Genomic DNA, 18,462 nt, shown 5'->3' with positions numbered 1-18,462 from the left:
GGTTGGGGACGCGGCCAGGAATGAAAGGGAGCAGAGCCTTGGGGGTAACAATGTGCAATGGTACTGCCCTCATTACACCCAGGGGCTAATTAGCATAAAATAAAAAGGCTGATTTCTCCACAATGGGGCCACGTATAGTAACAACAAGGTTTTTGGTGACAGATTCCCTATAACCCTAATTCTGTTGTCACGCACTGTTTCATGTGGGTTTTGTGCATTTTTTTTTTTCTGTAAGACCTCTGCAGCCAGATGTTACTATTGTAGGGATTTGCTCTGGTAGGCAGGGTAAGCGGACGCAGTACAGAGGCAAGAACACGGTAATAAAGCAAAAGTTCAGTGTTGATTCACACAAAAAGCAACAAAGCAAAAATAACACTGTGCAGAGTCCTGGTGTTAATTCACACCACCTAAAGTCCACAGCACAAACGTGTCACCTGGTGGACTGTTTTGTCCAGGGCAATCCACAGCTGTCCACCGCAGGCTTTAGGGCGCCTGATTTTCAGCGTGCGGCTCTCCAGCGCGCTACCAACTGGTTGGAACCCAAAAACCACAGTGCTTCACAGATCCACTATGAAAATGCAGGGTAAGGCCTCATGCACACGACCGTTTTGGTCCGCATCCGAGCCGCCATTTTTGCGGATCGGATGCGGACCCATTCACTTGAATGGGGCCGCAAAAGATTCGGACAGCACTCCGGGTGCTATCCGCATCCGTTGCTCCGTTCCGTGGCTCCGCAAAAAAAATATAACATGTCCTATTCTTGTCCGTTTTGCATGTCTACAATGGGCCGCCCATTCCGTTCTGCAAATTGCGGAAGGCACACGTGCGGCTTCTGTTTTTTGCGGATCCACAGTTTGCGGACCGCAAAAAACAGCACGGTCGTGTGCATGTAGCCTAATCCACACACAGCTGTGACTGCTGGCTGGGTTTTTATTCCCAGCCCAAAACATGGCCTGGACGTGGGGAACAGCCACCCACCCTGCTCTTTGGCTGCTCCCAATAAGAACCGGGCCGGATTGGCTTTACAGCCACACTAAGTAAAACAGTGTCAGCGAGCACTAGCTGCCGCTGACACAAAATTACCGGTTTTTATCTCACCAAGGCCAGGAACCTCGGTGACACGTACCTTCCGTCAATGACGGACCCTTGCGCCCTCCTACACTATGAATTCCATTTTAAACTATTAACAAAATCTACATGCACTGGCCCACATTTACTAATGTCACTGCATCTAGGCCTTGTCATAAATTGTGCCAAAATTGAGCACAGATTTGTCAGGCAGCCAGGGAGACAGACGCAGTCTCACCGGAAGCATATCACCAAGCAAAGACGTGTCTCTCATTCTCCCAGGTGGTCTCCGGCGGGACATTCCTCACCCCTTGCTGGCGACGAGGGCTGGGATGTCCCCCCCCCCGGAGGGTGAAGCTAGCAAAGATTTACTTTGGGGTTTTGCCCAACTGCGACCGGTGTGCCCAGCCACCAGCCGCCCTGCTATTTGACACGTGGGAAGGGCTCTGCAAAAGTCACCCTTCCTGCTGGCAGGTGGGTGAAGAGTACCCAGGCCCTCAAGGGTGTTCAGAGTGTGACGGCTTGCGCAAAGTTAGTCTGGTACGCTGTGTTTGCTGGCCATCAGTTTGGCTTTATCGTTACATTAGCATTACAAGACTTTGTGCATTTGGCACATCAAGATTTAGAAAAATCACTTACGCCTTGTTTAACAATGGGGTGCTTTGTGGAAGAGTGGAGTGGCTTTGTGGGAAAGAGGCATGGCCTAAGATGTGACATTTTGCTTCAAAATTGCACCACAATTCTGGTGTAAAATTCTGTCACAAACTAAGCAAACCAATAGTTCTTATAAAATCAAACAAAAAAGTGTCTAGCCATGTAAAATATTTATGACCCAGCCTGATGCATGCCTAGGCAGCCTGTCTAAGTTTACACAGCCTATACAGTAAATATGCTCCTAACATAGTATATAAGGCAGAAAAAAAGACATTTGTCCATCCAGTTCGGCCTGTCATCCTGCAAGTTGATCCAGAGGAAGGCAAAAAAACAACAACTGTGAGGTAGAAGCCAATTTCCCCCACTTAAGGGGAAAAAAATTCCTTTCCGACTCCAATCAGGCAATCAGAATAACTTCTTGGATCAACGACCCCTCTCTAGTAGCTACAGCCTGTAATATTATTACACTCCAGAAATACATCCAGGCCCCTCTTGAATTCCTTTATTGTACTCACCATCACCACCTCCTCAGGCAGAGAGTTCCATAGTCTCACTGCTCTTACCGTAAAGAATCCTCTTCTCTGTTTGTGTACAAACCTTCTTTCCTCCAGACGCAGAGGATGTCCCCTCGTCACAGTTACAGTCCTGGGGATAAATAGATGATGGGATAGATCTCTGAACTGACCCCTGATATATTTATACATAGTAATTAGATCTCCCCTCAGTCGCCTTTTTTCTAAAGTGAATAACCCTAATGTTGATAATCTTTCAGGGTACTGTAGTCCCCCCATTCCAGTTATTACTTTAGTTGCCCTCTTCAGTATCGTCTCCAGCTCTGCTATGTCTGCCTTGTTCACAGGAGCCCAGAACTTTACACAGTACTCCATGTGTGGTCTGACTAGTGATTTGTAAAGTGGTAGGACTATGTTCTCATCACAGGCATCTATGCCCCTTTTGATGCAACCCATTATCTTATTGGCCTTGGCAGCAGCTGCCTGACACTGGTTTTTACAGCGTAGTTTGCTGTTCACTAAAATTCCTAGGTCCTTTTCCATGTCAGTGTTAGGCCTCATGCACACGACCGTTGTGTGCATCCGTGGCCGTTGTGCCGTTTTCCGTTTTTTTTTCGCGGACCCATTGACTTTCAATGGGTCCGTGGAAAAATCGGAAAATGCACCGTTTTGCAGCCGCATCCGTGATCCGTGTTTCCTGTCCGTCAAAAAAATATGACCTGTCCTATTTTTTTGACGGACAATGGTTCACGGACCCATTCAAGTCAATGGGTCCGTGAAAGAACACGGATGCACACAAGATTGGCATCCGCGTCCGTGATCCGTGGCCGTAGGTTACTTTCATACAGACGGATCCGAAGATCTGTCTGCATAAAAGCTTTTTCAGAGATGAGTTTTCACTTCGTGAAAACTCATATCCGACAGTATATTCTAACACAGAGGCGTTCCCATAGTGATGGGGACGCTTCTAGTTAGAATATACTACGAATTGTATACATGACTGCCCCCTGATGCCTGGCAGCACCCGATCTCTTACAGGGGGCTGTGATCCGCACAATTAACCCCTCAGGTGCTGCACCTGAGGGGTTAATTGTGCATATCATAGCCCCCTATAAGAGATCAGGGGCTGCCAGGCAGCAGGGGGCAGACCCCCCTCCCTCCCCAGTTTGAATATCATTAGTGGCCAGTGTGTGGCCCCCCCCGCCCCCCCCCCTGTTGTAATATCATTGGTGGCCAGTGTGCGGCCTCCCCCGGCCCCCCCCTCCCTCTATTGTAATATCATTGGTGGCCAGTGTGCGCCCCCCCCGGCTTCCCCCCTATTGTAATATCATTGGTGGCCAGTGTGCGGCCTCCCCCGGCCACCCCCCCTCCCTCTATTGTAATATCATTGGTGGCCAGTGTGCGCCCCCCCCGGCCCCCCCCCCCCCGCCCGATCATTGGTGGCGGCGGAGATTCCGATCGGAGTCCCAGTTTAATCGCTCTGGGGCTCCGATCGGTAACCATGGCAACCAGGATGCTACTGCAGGCCTGGTTGCCATGGTTACTTAGCAATATTACAATATTAGAAGCATCATACTTACCTGCTGGCTGCTGTGCTGTCTGTGTCCGGCCGGGAGCTCCTCCTACTGGTAAGTGACAGATCATTAAGCAATGCACCGCACAGACCTGTCACTTACCAGTAGGAGGAGCTCCCGGCCGGACACAGACAGCGCAGCAGCCAGCAGGTAAGTATGATGCTTCTAATATTGTAATATTGCTAAGTAACCATGGCAACCAGGCCTGCAGTAGCGTCCTGGTTGCCATGGTTACCGATCGGAGCCCCAGAGCGATTAAACTGGGACTCAGATCGGAATCTCCGCTGCCACCAATGATCGGGCAGGGGGGGGGGAGAGGGGAGGCCGCACACTGGCCACCAATGATATTAATACAATAAAGGGGGGGCCGGGGGGGGGCGCACACTGGCCACCAATGATATTAAAATAGAGGGGGGGAGGGGGGCCGACGGAGGCCGCACACTGGCCACCAATGATATTACAATAGAGGGGGGGCGCACACTGGCCACCAATGATATTACAATAGAGGGGGGGCCGCACCCTGGCCACCAATGATATTGAAACTGGGGAGGGAGGGGGGTCTGCCCCCTGCTGCCTGACAGCCCCTGATCTCTTACAGGGGGCTATGATACGCACAATTAACCCCTTCAGGTGCGGCACCTGAAGGGTTAATTGTGCGGATCAAAGCCCCCTGTAAGAGATCGGGTGCTGCCAGGCAGCAGGGGGCAGTTATGTACACAGTTCGTAGTATATTCTAACTAGAAGCGTCCCCATCACTATGGGAAAGCCTCTGTGTTAGAATATACTGTCGGATCTGAGTTTCACGATGTAACTCAAATCCGATGGTATATTCTAACATAGAGGCGTTCCCATGGTGATGGGGACGCTTCAAGTTAAAATATACCATCGGATTGGAGAAAACTCCGATCCTATGGTATATTAACTCCTGACTTTACATTGAAAGTCAATGGGGGACGGATCCGTTTGAAATTGCACCATATTGTGTCAACGTCAAACGGATCCGTCCCCATTGACTTGCATTGTAATTCAGGACGGATCCGTTTGGCTCCGCACGGCCAGGCGGACACCAAAACAAATTTTTTTTCATGTCCGTGGATCCTCCAAAAATCAAGGAAGACCCACGGACGAAAAAACGGTCACGGATCACCGACCAACGGAACCCCGTTTTGCGGACCGTGAAAAAATACGGTCGTGTGCATGAGGCCTTACCCAGTGTTTTACCATTTAGTATGTACGGGTGACTTACATTATTCCTTCCCATGTGCATAACCTTACATTTGTTAGTGTTAAACCTTATCTGTCACTTATCTGCCCAAGCCTCTAATCTATCCAGATCCATCTGTAGCAGTATACTGTCCTGTTCCATGTCAATTACTTTACACAGTTTAGTGTCATCAGCAAAAATGTATATTTTACTGTGCAAGCCTTCTACAAGATCATTAATAAATATATTGAAGAGAATAGGGCCCAATACTGACCCCTGAGGTACTCAACTAGTGACAGTGACCCAACCTGAGTGTGTACCGTTTTCTATCACTGAGCCAGTTACTTACCCACATACAGACATTTTCTCCCAGTCCAAGCATTCTCATTTTATATACTAACCTTTTATGCGGTACAGTGTCAAATGCTTTGGAGAAGTCCAGATATACGACATCCATTGATTCGGCGCTGTCAAGTATAGAACTTACCTCCTTATAGAAAGTGATTAAATTAGTTTGACATGACCGATCCCTCATAAAGCCATGCTGATATGGCGTTATTTGCTTATTTTCTTTGAGGTACTCCAAGATAGCATTTCTTAGAAAACCTTCAGACTGTTTACCCACGACAGATGTTAAACTTACCGGCCTATAGTTTCCGGGCTCTGTTTGTGGACCCTTTTTGAATATTGGCACTACATTTGCTATGCACCAATCCTGTGGAACACTCCCTGTCAGTATAGAGTCCTTAAATATCAGAAATAAGGGTCTGGCTATGACATTATATAATTCTCTTAGGATATAGGGGTGTATGCCATCTGGTCCTAGCAATTTGTCTATTTTAATCTTTTTAAGATGCCGTTGTACTTCTTCCTGGGTCAGACAGGGCACTTTTAATGGGGAATTAACCTTTACATTCTGCATTGCATCTGACAATTTATTTTCTTCAGTGAATACAGTGGAGAAAAAAATATTTAATAGCTTTGCTTTCTCCTCATCGCTCTCTGCAACTCCCCTCCTCATTACTCTGTAGAGGGCCGACACCTTCAGATTTATACTTTTTACCATTTATGTACCGATAATTGAAAAACAGTTTAGGGTTAGTTATGCTCTCTTTGGCAATTCATCTCTTGGTCTCTAGTTTGGCTGCTTTTATTTGTTTTTTACATATTCCTGAGAGTTTTGTTTGTGGCATATTTGTGACATCATTTTTTTCTGGCCTTTCTTTTATACTCTTTTCTATAGAACTTCATAAATGACAGGAACAGTGGTACAAAAACTCCACTATACACGCTGAAAAATAGTGTGTGCGTGAAAAGGGCCTAAGGTTGTATCCTACTCATGGGCCACAATGGGTTCATATATTGGACAGGGGGCCGGACCAAGAGTAGATGGATAGGGCATTTGTGTGAATTAATATAAATAAAATTTTAATTTCGTAACATTAAAGGTTTAGTTTAATTCAAGATAGAAAATCATAAAAATTTTTATTGTACAAAACTTTTATGAAATGTATTTCTTTCATAACATAGTATGTATAACTCACCTTCAATTTTAGTGGGAACAGTGTTGTTGGTCTCCCTTTTTTGCTAAGGCATCAAAGTCTGGAGTTAGCTTTGTTGTTGCAATTCGCAGAATAGATACTGTGCCAGTATATAGGGCCCCCATAGTGCCCCCCATAATGTGCCAGTATATAGGGCCCCCATAGTGCTTCCCCTCTTCTCCATAGTGCCCCCTATATTGTGCCAGTATATAGGGCCCCCATAGTGCTTCCCCTCTTCTCCATAGTGCTCCCCCATATTGTGCCAGTATATAGGGCCCTCAGTGCTTCCCCTCTTCTCCATAGTGCCCCCCATATTGTGCCAGTATATAGGGCCCCCATAGTGCTTCCCCTCTTCTCCATAGTGGCCCCCATAGTGCTTCCCCTCTTCTCCATAGTGCTTCCCCTCTTCTTCATAGTGCCAATCCATATTGTGCCAGTATATTGGGTCCCCACCCCTCTTCTTGCCACAGTATACTATAAATAATAAAAACAATAAACACTTATACTTACCTTATGCTGCTGTCAGTGATGCGATGCAGGCCTCTTTCGGCCTGTGTCCCGCTCTGTACGGCTCAGGCGGCGTGATGACGTCGCGCCACCTGCACCAGCCTCTGATAGACTACAGGCCTAGTGCCTGTAGCACATCAGAGGAACGGGCAAGGGAGACGCCTCTCCCCTGCTCCTCCGCACGATTCATCTGTATCGCTATCCTGAGGACGGCGATACAGATGAATATGGAGATGAGCGCTTCCACAATGGAAAGCTAGGGATTGTGGGGATCGTAGTTTTGAGAGGGAAGATCAGGCGCATTGATGCTCTGTGTGTTGCAGGTTCACACAGGAGATAGACAAGTGGATTGCAAGATAAATTGAAACTCTGGTTATATGTATAGGTATGGGTTCTGGTTGGGTCACACCTTGCAGCCTTAATGCAGTTGTTCAAAAATTTACCGGCATACCCCTTTGATGCGAGAAGCATACTCACCTGGTCCCCGCCCTTCAAGTCCTGCACCCTTGCTGAAGTCAGCGATCTCTCACTCCCAGGCTTGTGGACCTCCAGTTGGGATGCCCGCAGGGCCACATGCGGTGCTGCAGCCAATAACTGGCCTCATCACTGACATGTCACATTACTGCTGGCTCATGTGCCACTTGGGGATATGTCACTGCTGAGGCCAGTCATCGGCTGCAGCAGTGCACCTAACCCTGTCCACAGCTAGGCCAGAGTCAACAAGCTTGTGACCGGAAGATCACTGAATGCAGCCAGGTTGCAGGACTGGTGTGGCGGGGACCAGGTGAGTGATTCTTTTATCAGGTCTACCACACTAGAGGAGCTAACAAAAAAAAACAATGGGATCCTCAAAAACCCCTTTACCACACTGAATAAGATACAGCCACAAAGATTCCAGGGCTCATTTAAATGAGCAATGTTTATGTCCATTTTCTTTTGGACCTGTGCACATGGACTGAACACTGACAAATTAAAGTTAATGGAGTAATTCACATGTCCATTTTTCTTGATTGGACATGGATCATCAATTTTTGATAAGAAAATCTCAGCTTGCACTACTTTAGTTCAATTTTTGCACTAGTTTGTGAAAAACAGGTAGCACACAGACATCATCTGTTTATGGATCGTTTTTCACAGATGGTTGGTAGGAGACAAGAAAAAGAGGTTTTTTTTGGTGTCTGTTTTTTTAGGAAAGTTACAAAAGTATGACATACTGAAGCACTACACAGCAAACTCCCAGTTACCTCCAGCATGCAGCCATGCTTGCAATGGGAGGAGGCTGTGAATCCCACCCAAGACTGACTGATAAGCCCCAGACCTCATAGGTGCACCTAAATGTTTTTTGTAGTCTGTATATAGATATGTTTGGAGGTATATAAACTCCATATTTAAATGTGCCTGATTTTCATCCACAAGCAACATTTTAGGTGCTCCTGTGAGGCCTGGGCCTTATCAGTCAGTCTTGGGTGGGACTCACAGCCTCCTCCCTCCTCCCATTGCAAGCATGGCTGCATGCTGGAGGTAACTGGGAGTTTGCTGTGAGTTGGACCTTATGCTCCTGTAATTCGCCCACTGGCTCCTGCTATTGCCCATACGGCACAGGTAGGTTAGAGTTAGGTCCCAAGCTACTTGAGATACCTTGGCTCGGGCTCAGAACACCAGTTTGAGGGTTTAGTCAGACTTGTTTGTTTTACAGCCACAGTAGTGCACCTTCCTTATTAATGTTTATTTCATATAGCTATTTACATCCACACATTTTTCTATTATGTGTAGAAAGTCTTTTTGTGGTACTTGTGGTCCGCTGCGGGCATCCTTCACTGTATGGATTTTTTGCTGGGGATCGCCATTGGCAACAAGCCACAAGTGCAGGATCTGCTCCCCTGGGTATAGATGCCCAACTGCATATGGGGTTGAGCACTTCCTGCCTTTTGACACCACGCCATTTTTTGTAGTTTGTAATTCAGTAAATACCACAACATGAACCTGCACACGAACTTCAAAATATGAAATTCACTCCTGAAAATGATAGAACATGTCCTATTTTTGTCTCATTTTACAGCATTAGGCATTTTTACAATGGGACCCGCGAACAGGGTGGGATGCAAATGGATCTGTGATTTGTGTACAAAATGTATACAGCCATGTGAATGTAGCCTTAGTAAAACGTCTCATGGAGTAAGATGTGGTGGATTTATTAGTATAGCACAAATCTGGCGTACAGGCTTGATACATTTCCCCCATTGTAGTGCGTGATTCAATCCAATTATAGTGGTGAAACATACCTTCAGTAATCCAGTTTCATAACCTGGGGTGTCAAAGGCAAAACCTTGTACAAAGCATCGATCAATCCAGCCCTTCATGATTGCAGGTAAGCTGAACCAGTACAAAGGAAACTGAAAATAAATAGGTACATTAAGGGTGGGTTCACACATTTTTTGCCACTGATATTTTGTTAACTAGGCGGTGTATTTTTGGGTCCCTGGCATTTTTTTAAATGCAGCATACTGAAGCCTTTGTCTTTTTTTTCTAACATCTCTATATGGATAAAGTCACCAGAAGAAAAATTCATGTGTGTAACAGGGGTTGATTGGAGGACAGAGGGAGCCCTATCCCAGTGTCTGACCACTCAGATGCCACAGTCACTATTGACCGATAAATAACTTTAAATGACAGGGATCAGAGTTATCTCTGACCCTGGTCACTGCAGGCAGGTGTCAGCTGTATTGCAGTCGGCACCTGATGCTTATGGAGATATAGAGTGAACTCAGCTCCATAATCTCCTTCTGGCATTATGACTTGCATGCATGTGAAATGTCACAAGGGGGATAAAAAAAAGTATTGGGTTGAATACAATTGTAAGATTATTGTTCCCCTGTGTGATTATTCCCTGTGTGATAAAAATATTATAGAATTTATCAGTACAAGTAAGAGGAGATCCTTCATGGACTGTATAAAGAAAAATCAGCCCAAAAATGCTGCTGTGCTAAAATGTGAGAGCTAGTAAAGGCAGTAGCATCCTCGACACATGGATCTCACATCTACTGTAGTATGCATCACTGGGATGGACATGCCAACATGAGAAACTGTTTATCGAGGGGTTTGCAGCCTGAAACATGGTCAAACTTTTTAACTTAAGTAAACCACTAACATGTAATCATTTTTTCCACATCAAAAATATCAAAAGTCACATAGGACATTTTTATAATATTTAAAGTCAATCACCTGGAAGATGACAAGATCAGCATCATGAATTTTATTCTGTTCCTTAAGTATGTCATCACATAAGCATCCATTCTTAAAAGCTTCCATTGTTTCAACTCCATAGCTGAAATGCTGAGGATTACATAGGTCTCCTGTTAATTACAAATACACATTACATTGCTTCATAATATCAACTGTAGTGCAACTCATTAAAATCTCACTTCACATCTCTTAGTTGTATATTTTGTAGTGTTCCTCTAGCTATAAATGGTTATGTCCAAAATTCTGTGCCGATGAAATTTTGCTTACCAAAGGTAATATATAGTTTAAATTCTGCCTGCTGCCACCATCTGGATGGAGGGGAGCTATTTGTGTATGGAGTTAGACAACTCTATTGAACTAAAAAAATATATTGTAGCTAGTAAGGTCTTGAGCTTCACTTAGTATTTTCGTGTTTTGAATTAATCCAAAATCTGTAGTGTAGTGCCCTGGAGCAGGAGGTACTTTGACATTTGGGACATTTGCCTATATTCCCTATGCGAAGTTAAAACTTCTTACTTTATTTCTCTTGAAAGGGTTAACTTATACTGTTTATTATTGTGTTATTGTATTATTGTGTTATTGTATTATATATATATATATATATATATATATATATATATACACACACAAACATACATACACTCACCTAAAGAATTATTAGGAACACCATACTAATACGGTGTTGGACCCCCTTTTGCCTTCAGAACTGCCTTAATTCTACGTGGCATTGATTCAACAAGGTGCTGATAGCATTCTTTAGAAATGTTGGCCCATATTGATAGGATAGCATCTTGCAGTTGATGGAGATTTGAGGGATGCACATCCAGGGCACAAAGCTCCCATTCCACCACATCCCAAAGATGCTCTATTGGGTTGAGATCTGGTGACTGTGGGGGCCATTTTAGTACAGTGAACTCCTTGTCATGTTCAAGAAACCAATTTGAAATGATTCGAGCTTTGTGACATGGTGCATTATCCTGCTGGAAGTAGCCATCAGAGGATGGATACATGTTTCTCATTCTGTTTACGCCAAATTCGGACTCTACCATTTTAATGTCTCAACAGAAATCGAGACTCATCAGACCAGGCAACATTTTTCCAGTCTTCAACAGTCCAATTTTGGTGAGCTCGTGCAAATTGTAGCCTCTTTCTCCTATTTGTAGTGGAGATGAGTGGTACCCGGTGGGGTCTTCTGCTGTTGTAGCCCATCCGCCTCAAGGTTGTGCGTGTTGTGGCTTCACAAATGCTTTGCTGCATACCTCGGCTGTAACGTTGCTCTTCTATCAGCTTGAATCAGTCGGCCCATTCTCCTCTGACATCTAGCATCCACAAGGCATTTTTGCCCACAGGACTGCTGCATACTGGATGTTTTTCCCTTTTCACACCATTCTTTGTAAACCCTAGAAATGGTTGTGGGTGAAAATCCCAGTAACTGAGCAGATTGTGAAATACTCAGACCGGCCCGTCTGGCACCAACAACCATGCCACGCTCAAAATTGCTTAAATCCCCTTTCTTTCCCATTCTGACATTCAGTTTGGAGTTCAGGAGATTGTCTTGACCAGGACCACCCCCCTAAATGCATTGAAGCAACTGCCATGTGATTGGTTGACTAGATAATTGCATTAATGAGAAATAGAACAGGTGTTCCTAATAATTCTTTAGGTGAGTGTATATATGTTGTGATATATATCCTGCTCATTATCACTGTATTTACATGGCTCTGTGAAAAGGGTTAATGAATACTAAGAGACTTATGACTTTGATTGAGAAGCTGGTAATTTTCCACAGCTGCCATAGGGTTTAACCCCTTCAACCCCGGGCCTGTTTCCACCTTCCTGCCCAGGCCATTTTTTGCAATCTGACATGTGTCACTTTATGTGGTGATAACTTTAAAACACTTTTACTTATACAGGCCATTCTGAGATTGTTTTCTCGTCACATATTGTACTTCATGACAGTGGTAAAAAGTAAAAAAAAAACAAACATTTTTATTCATAAAAAAAATACCAAATTTACCCAAAATTTTGAAAAATTTCCAAATTTCAATTTCTCTACTTTTATAATAGATAGTAATACCTTCAAAAATAGTAATTACTTTCCCCATATGTCTACTTCATGTTTGGATCATTTTGAAAATGACATTTTATTTTTTGGGGATATTAGAAGGCTTAAAAGTATGAAAGCAAATCTTTAAATTTTTCGGAAAATTTCCAATACCCACTTTTTAAGGACCAGTTCAGGTCTGAAGTCACTCTGTGAGGCTTACATAATAGAAACCACCCAAAAATGACCCCATTTTAGAAACTACGCCCCTCAAGGTATACAAAACTGATTTTACTAACTTTGTTAACCCTTTAGGTGTTCCACAAGAATTGATGGAAAATGGAGATGAAATTTCAGAATTTTACTTTTTTGGCAGATTTTACATTTTAATAAATTTTTTCCAGTAGCAAAGCAAGGGTTAACAGCCAAATAAAACTCAATATTTATTACCCTGATTCTGCGGTTTACAGAAACACCCCACATGTGATCGTAAACTGCTGTACGGGCACACGGCAGGGCGCAGAAGGAAAGGAATGCTATATGGTTTTTGGAAGTCAAATTTAGCTAAACTGGTTTTTAGATGCCATGTCCCATTTGAAGCCCCCCTGATGCACCCCTACAGTAGAAGCTCAAAAAAGTGACCACATTTTGGAAACTACGGGATAAGGTGCCAGTTTTATTGGTACTATTTTGGGGTACAAATGATTTTTTATTGCTCTATATTACGTTTTTTGTGAGGCAAGGTAACAAAAAATTATTTTTACAGCGTTTACCTAAGAGATTAGGTCATGTGACTTTTTTATAGAGCAGATCGTTAAGCACGTGGCAATACCTAATATGTCTACTTTTTCTTATTTATTTAAGCATAGAAGGGGTAAATCCGCCAGCTTTTACAGCGATGCCAGGGGATACAGCAGGGGCCCCGGCTACCACGGACTGCCGGGCCCCTGCAGTGATCGCTCGCGCACCGCTCCGGTGCCCGCGCGATCACTATGACGTACTATTACGTCAAATTGCGGGAACTCAGTGGTTCCTATGATGTAACAGTACGTCAAAGGTCGGGAAGGGGTTAAAGAAGACCATCTGGTGGACACTCCCCTAGGGGGACCCCATGGAAAAACCCAGACTTGTTTACCACCAAAAGCAGACAGTCTGACCTTTTAAATGTCTGGTTTTAGCTATGTTATGTCTGAAAACTTGTTTTTGTCTGGAAAACCTGCTATGTCATTGCCACTGTGTATCATTGAAGCTCTAATGTAAGTCTATACCAGAAGGGAGCTGAAACAATGTATACAAGTTTGTGCTGAGTTTCTGCACTCCATCCTTCCCGCTAGAAGTTTCGAGTCTAGCAAAAACTGTATATAAGGACAGCAGTCAGAGCCTCTAGTGTGCTGCAGTTAGGGAACAGTGCTTGGAAGAGGAGACTCTGCAAGTTTACTGAGTGACCAGAAGACGACGCTGAGACGGGGATATGCTGCCACAGACCCTGGATCACCAGCCTTGGACCAGGGTAGCAGTCTTCTGAAGAGAGAGAGGGACAGCTAGCTCAGGCCTTTCCTCAGCATCAAACCCTTTTTCTGCCAGAGAGACTGGAGAAGTCAGCCCAATGAATTCATCCAGTAAAGAAGCACCTTGATTTACTGCAGACCCTGACTCTCTGGACTTATTTCCCATTGGGGTGCACTACGCCTTACCATTCCTTCCGTAGAGCAGCAACACGTGGTACACAGCGTAGCATTGGGGCCACCCCAAACCCAGCCACTGCACATGTTTAACTCTTACCTGTAATATCGCTTCTGGTTGCAGCTGCATTAAAATTCATAGCATATAAGTCAGAGATGGTAACTCTGCATCCCATTTTACTCAGGACATCAACTGCAGTATTTTTTAATGAACCGTTCATTGACTTTGGCTCCTGATGAGCATACACAATCAGAACGTTTTTGCCTATTGAGGTATGCAAAAAGGAGAGACAAAGATAGATTTAAAAATTTACAACAAAACAGATAGGTGATTGCTGCACATAACTAAAAGGCTACACTTTTTATTTCTGCTGATTTTGTTGCTTCTTTAGATATGCTTTATGCAGTGTTAGCAGCTAAAGGGCTTGTCCACCTTTTGGGGGCCTTGGACACATCACCACTGTGGCAAGTCAGTGGCTGCAGCAGTAAACATAACCGCCATCAAACCAGATGTTGACTAGCAGGAATAGAGCGCAGCAGTGGCAACTGGGGACCGGAGGAGTTGGAACCCAGAGCAGGTAAGAATTCTTCCCTCTGCAGTTCAGCTGTTGATGTTCTCTTTCTTGGAGATGAGCTGTCATTTTTTAGGGGCCATTTTCACATACACATAAGTAAGCATTCATTTTATATGAACTTTTATTATGGGTTAGATGAAAAAAGGCAATTGGGCCTGTTACGGTTGCCTCAGACTGGCTGAGGGTTGGACCGCTTAGATGTCCATGTCCCCGAATTCTAGAGACCGCTGTTAGGTTCCTTTTAGCAGTCATCCATGCTCCTGTAAGTGTAGATGAAATCCAGAGAGCTCTTACAAGGGCTAGTGATTAGTGATGCTCTACAAAACGAGTCAAAGCACGAATTGAGGGTAAGAAGCAGAATCTCTCTTTACTGAGGGCTACCCGCCCGTATTTATGCAGGTCCCCATCTGGTGGACACTCCCCTAGGGGGACCAGATGGAAGACTGACACAGGACAGATAAACAACAATTCAGGACACACAGACACAAGACATCCCCACAATGCATCCTGGTTTCCTCCTCTCTGCCCCGGAGACAACCGAGGAGTAATTCAATTATCTCTCAGGACAAAGGGAGATCGCCACTATACACGTGGGGACAACAGGACAGAAATCACTACTCAAACATACAATGTCACAACCATTACAGTAAACATAGACATGTAACACATCCCCAGATAGCTCCGGTCTGAGTGCATATTATTAGGTAAATGGCACTCAGACTATACGAATACAGTAGAATCGCCATGGAGCCAAAGTCTTTACATTCACATAGTCTTTTGTTATCCGAATGGGCTCCATGGCATAGCAATCTGGGGTATCACTGTTCAAATCGGGCAAGTACCAAATGATAATTAAATAACCGAAATACATTGTTGCAACAAAGTATCAGCCAGAGTATAACTGTAACATAACTGTAACATAGCTCCCTCCTTGTGGAACACTCTGGCAGACATGGTTTGACCCCTTTCCGGGGCAACTTGAGGCTGTCCAGAACAACAATACTCTGGGCTGATATCAGTCTGCCGGGACAAACCATCGGCATTACAGTTTTGTTTTCCTGGTCGGCATTGAATGGTAAAATTGAAAGGTTGTAATGACAGGCTCCAGCGCAATAACCGACCATTGTCCCCAGAGACACGGTTTAGCCAGACGAGAGGATATGAGCCATTGTGCTCTTGAGAACTTTCAGTGCAGCAGAAATTTTTGTATCCTCTAGATCTATGCCTCCACACAATCCTGTCTCTGAGCTCTATGAGCAGTCTTTTCCTCGTTATGGCTTGGTGTTTGCTCTGATATGCATTGTCAGCGGTGAGATCTTATATAGACAGGGGTGTGTCTTTCTAAATCACCTCCTATCAACTAAATGTACCACAGGTTAACTCCAATCAAGATGTAGAAACATCTAAAAGATGATCAGGAGAAATGGGAAGCCCCCAGAGCTAAATTTCAAATGTCATAGCAAAGGGCTGAATACTTATGTCCATGTGAAATCTTAGTCTTTCTTTTTCATTTGCAAAAAATTCTAAAATTCTGTTTTTCCTCCCCCATTATGGGGTATTGAGTACAGACTGATGGAGAGGTTGATTTTTTTATTTTTATTTAGCACAAGGCCGCAACATAATAAAATGTGGAAAAAGTGTACAGGTCTGAAGACGTTCCAAATGCATTGAATATCATACTGCAAAAATATTTCTAAATCTGTTACCCCATGCATAATTTAAAAGTGAATGCATCTGTGCAGCTATGACAAAGCAAAACATGATACTGGTCACTATTCTATCACTTACGTCTTACAGTATATGACACAAGATAAAAATTCAATTTTTTAAACTATATCACACTAAAAATTGTCCTTACCTGCCAACTAGCAATGGATGAATCTGGTTTCCTTACCTGACATTTTAAGAGTCCTTTTCTCTAAATAAGTCTTCTGATGTGTCACTGTTAGTCTATGATGTATCAAATGTATAAAGCAAAGTGCATCAGAATGAAAAACAGGCAGCCAGTCAGTGCTCCAAGTCACTAGTTTCACAAGATCAGCATTGTCAATAGAGAAGTGAGTGCAGACAAAGCCAGGAGGCAGCCTGTGTCATCAACATGCAGAGAGTGTTATTACCAGGATTCACTTTAGGCCCGGGTTTTATACTTCATGCTGAATTGCATTCCCTTGGAAACCAGAGCTGTGCAGATCAGTTCCCATCCTCTTCCACAGAATTTAAATGTGCAGAAAAGCAGCTGGTGATCATCACAGATGAGAAAAAGTAGCATATATATTGTTTATACCCAACAATACTAGAGAGGTTAGCAACTTGATAAGAACAGATAACAGAGCTGCGTATGGCTTATACATACACTAGCATAGAGGTTAGCAGTTTAGTGTTTTTATAATCCTTTGTAATACACAAAAGCAGCAGGAAAAAAAAGGTCAAGGGTCTTAGTTAATCACTGAAGCGAATACTCCGATTCAATCTGCTGGAGCTCTTCGGAATTTATCAGCTAAACACTTAAAATAACCTAATCCTCAAAAAAACAAGGGGATAAATACAGTTCATACTCACAAAATTCATAGATAAAAACCAGCATTGGATTGTACTGGTCAAATATTGATCCCATGAATCCAGAGCTGCATGATGTGCAACAGAATGGGGGGAATTTATCACGCCCTGCACCCCAGAATTCTGGCTTCAAAAAGTCACAAAAGGGGGGGCTTTGCGAGATATATCTATATTTTATTTTTAAGCTTACATGCACAAAAAATATGGCACTTTTCCCTTTTTTTTGTTTTTGTTTTACATCACTCACTTCAGTTTGGGTAAGTGGGCAGGCATATTAAGTAGTTTCACCAGTTTGACTTTTTAAAAGGTCACAAAAAAAGTTGCAACCTCACTCCAGTAGGGGGGTGGTGAAAATAAAACTGGAGTACCATTTCCCTACTAAAGTGTTAGGCTACTTTCACACTCGCGTTTTTGCTTTCCGTTTGTGAGATCCGTTTCAGGGCTCTCACAAGCGGTCCAAAATGGATCAGTTTTGCCCTAATACATTCTGAATGGAAAAGGATCTGCTCAGCATGCATCAGTTTGCCTCTGATCAGTCTCCATTCCGCACTCTGCCTGCAGCGTTTTGCTGTCCACTTGATGAAACTGAGCCAAACAGATTCGTCCTGGCACACAATGTAAGTCAATGGGAACGGATCCGTTTTCTCTGACACAATCTGGCACAATAGAAAACAGATCCGTCTCCCATTGACTTTCAATGAAGTTCATGACGGATCCGTCTTGGCTATGTTACAGATAATACAAACGGATCTGTCCATGACGGATACATGCGATTGTATTATTGTAACCGATCCATTTTTGCAGATCCATGACGGATCCGCCCAAACGCAAATGTGAAAGTAGTCTTAGCTTTAAAGATGCACCAAAATGAACAAAGAACATTACATCTGGTGCAAAGTATGAACGCCGACTCAAACAAAACTGACTTCAAACATTACCCTCATGATAAATTATGCCCAATATGTTTGTGTCTAGTTGGATTTGTCATTGTTTTACTAACTAGGCTATGCATTATGGCTCAAGCATGTTTGAAGCTGTGGATAGCCTTCATTTTGGTAGAAGACCCAAATTTCTTTCTTTTCTGAGATTGAGGCTTATCTGCCTCCCAAACTGGATTCACCTTATTTAAACATGCAGTCAAGAAAACATATCTTTTACCTTACCCCTTTTAATTCATATATTTAGCACATTATGTTACCTTCAATCATCTTAAGGTTCCTTTAGGCGGGACATTTCAGTAGGCGATTGACGGGAAGGAAGCGTTCCATCCTGGCAAGAGCCTCCTTGTCAGTGGAGGTGAAG

General features: G+C 43.8%; 1 protein-coding gene across 2 annotated transcripts in view; it reads right to left on the bottom strand.

The window, feature by feature from the left end:
- The window catches only part of NQO2 (N-ribosyldihydronicotinamide:quinone reductase 2), a 130,529-nt gene extending 113,833 nt beyond the window's left edge, over positions 1-16,696 (bottom strand). For both annotated transcript variants that reach the window (XM_040431968.1, XM_040431967.1), the window contains exons 1-4: positions 16,499-16,696; positions 14,130-14,294; positions 10,283-10,413; positions 9,343-9,453 (exon numbers count right to left, since the gene is read on the bottom strand). In XM_040431968.1, the coding sequence (XP_040287902.1) occupies positions 9,343-9,453; positions 10,283-10,413; positions 14,130-14,294; positions 16,499-16,505 (414 nt within the window). In that variant the 5' untranslated portion in view covers positions 16,506-16,696. The remainder of the gene's footprint in view (positions 1-9,342; positions 9,454-10,282; positions 10,414-14,129; positions 14,295-16,498) is intronic.
- Positions 16,697-18,462: the final 1,766 nt, after the last annotated feature.

This window comes from Bufo bufo, chromosome 5 (genome assembly GCF_905171765.1).
Source record: "Bufo bufo chromosome 5, aBufBuf1.1, whole genome shotgun sequence".
NCBI lineage: Eukaryota > Metazoa > Chordata > Amphibia > Anura > Bufonidae > Bufo > Bufo bufo.
Note: the sequence above shows the minus strand (reverse complement) of the source record. Positions and strands in the feature narration are given on the sequence as shown.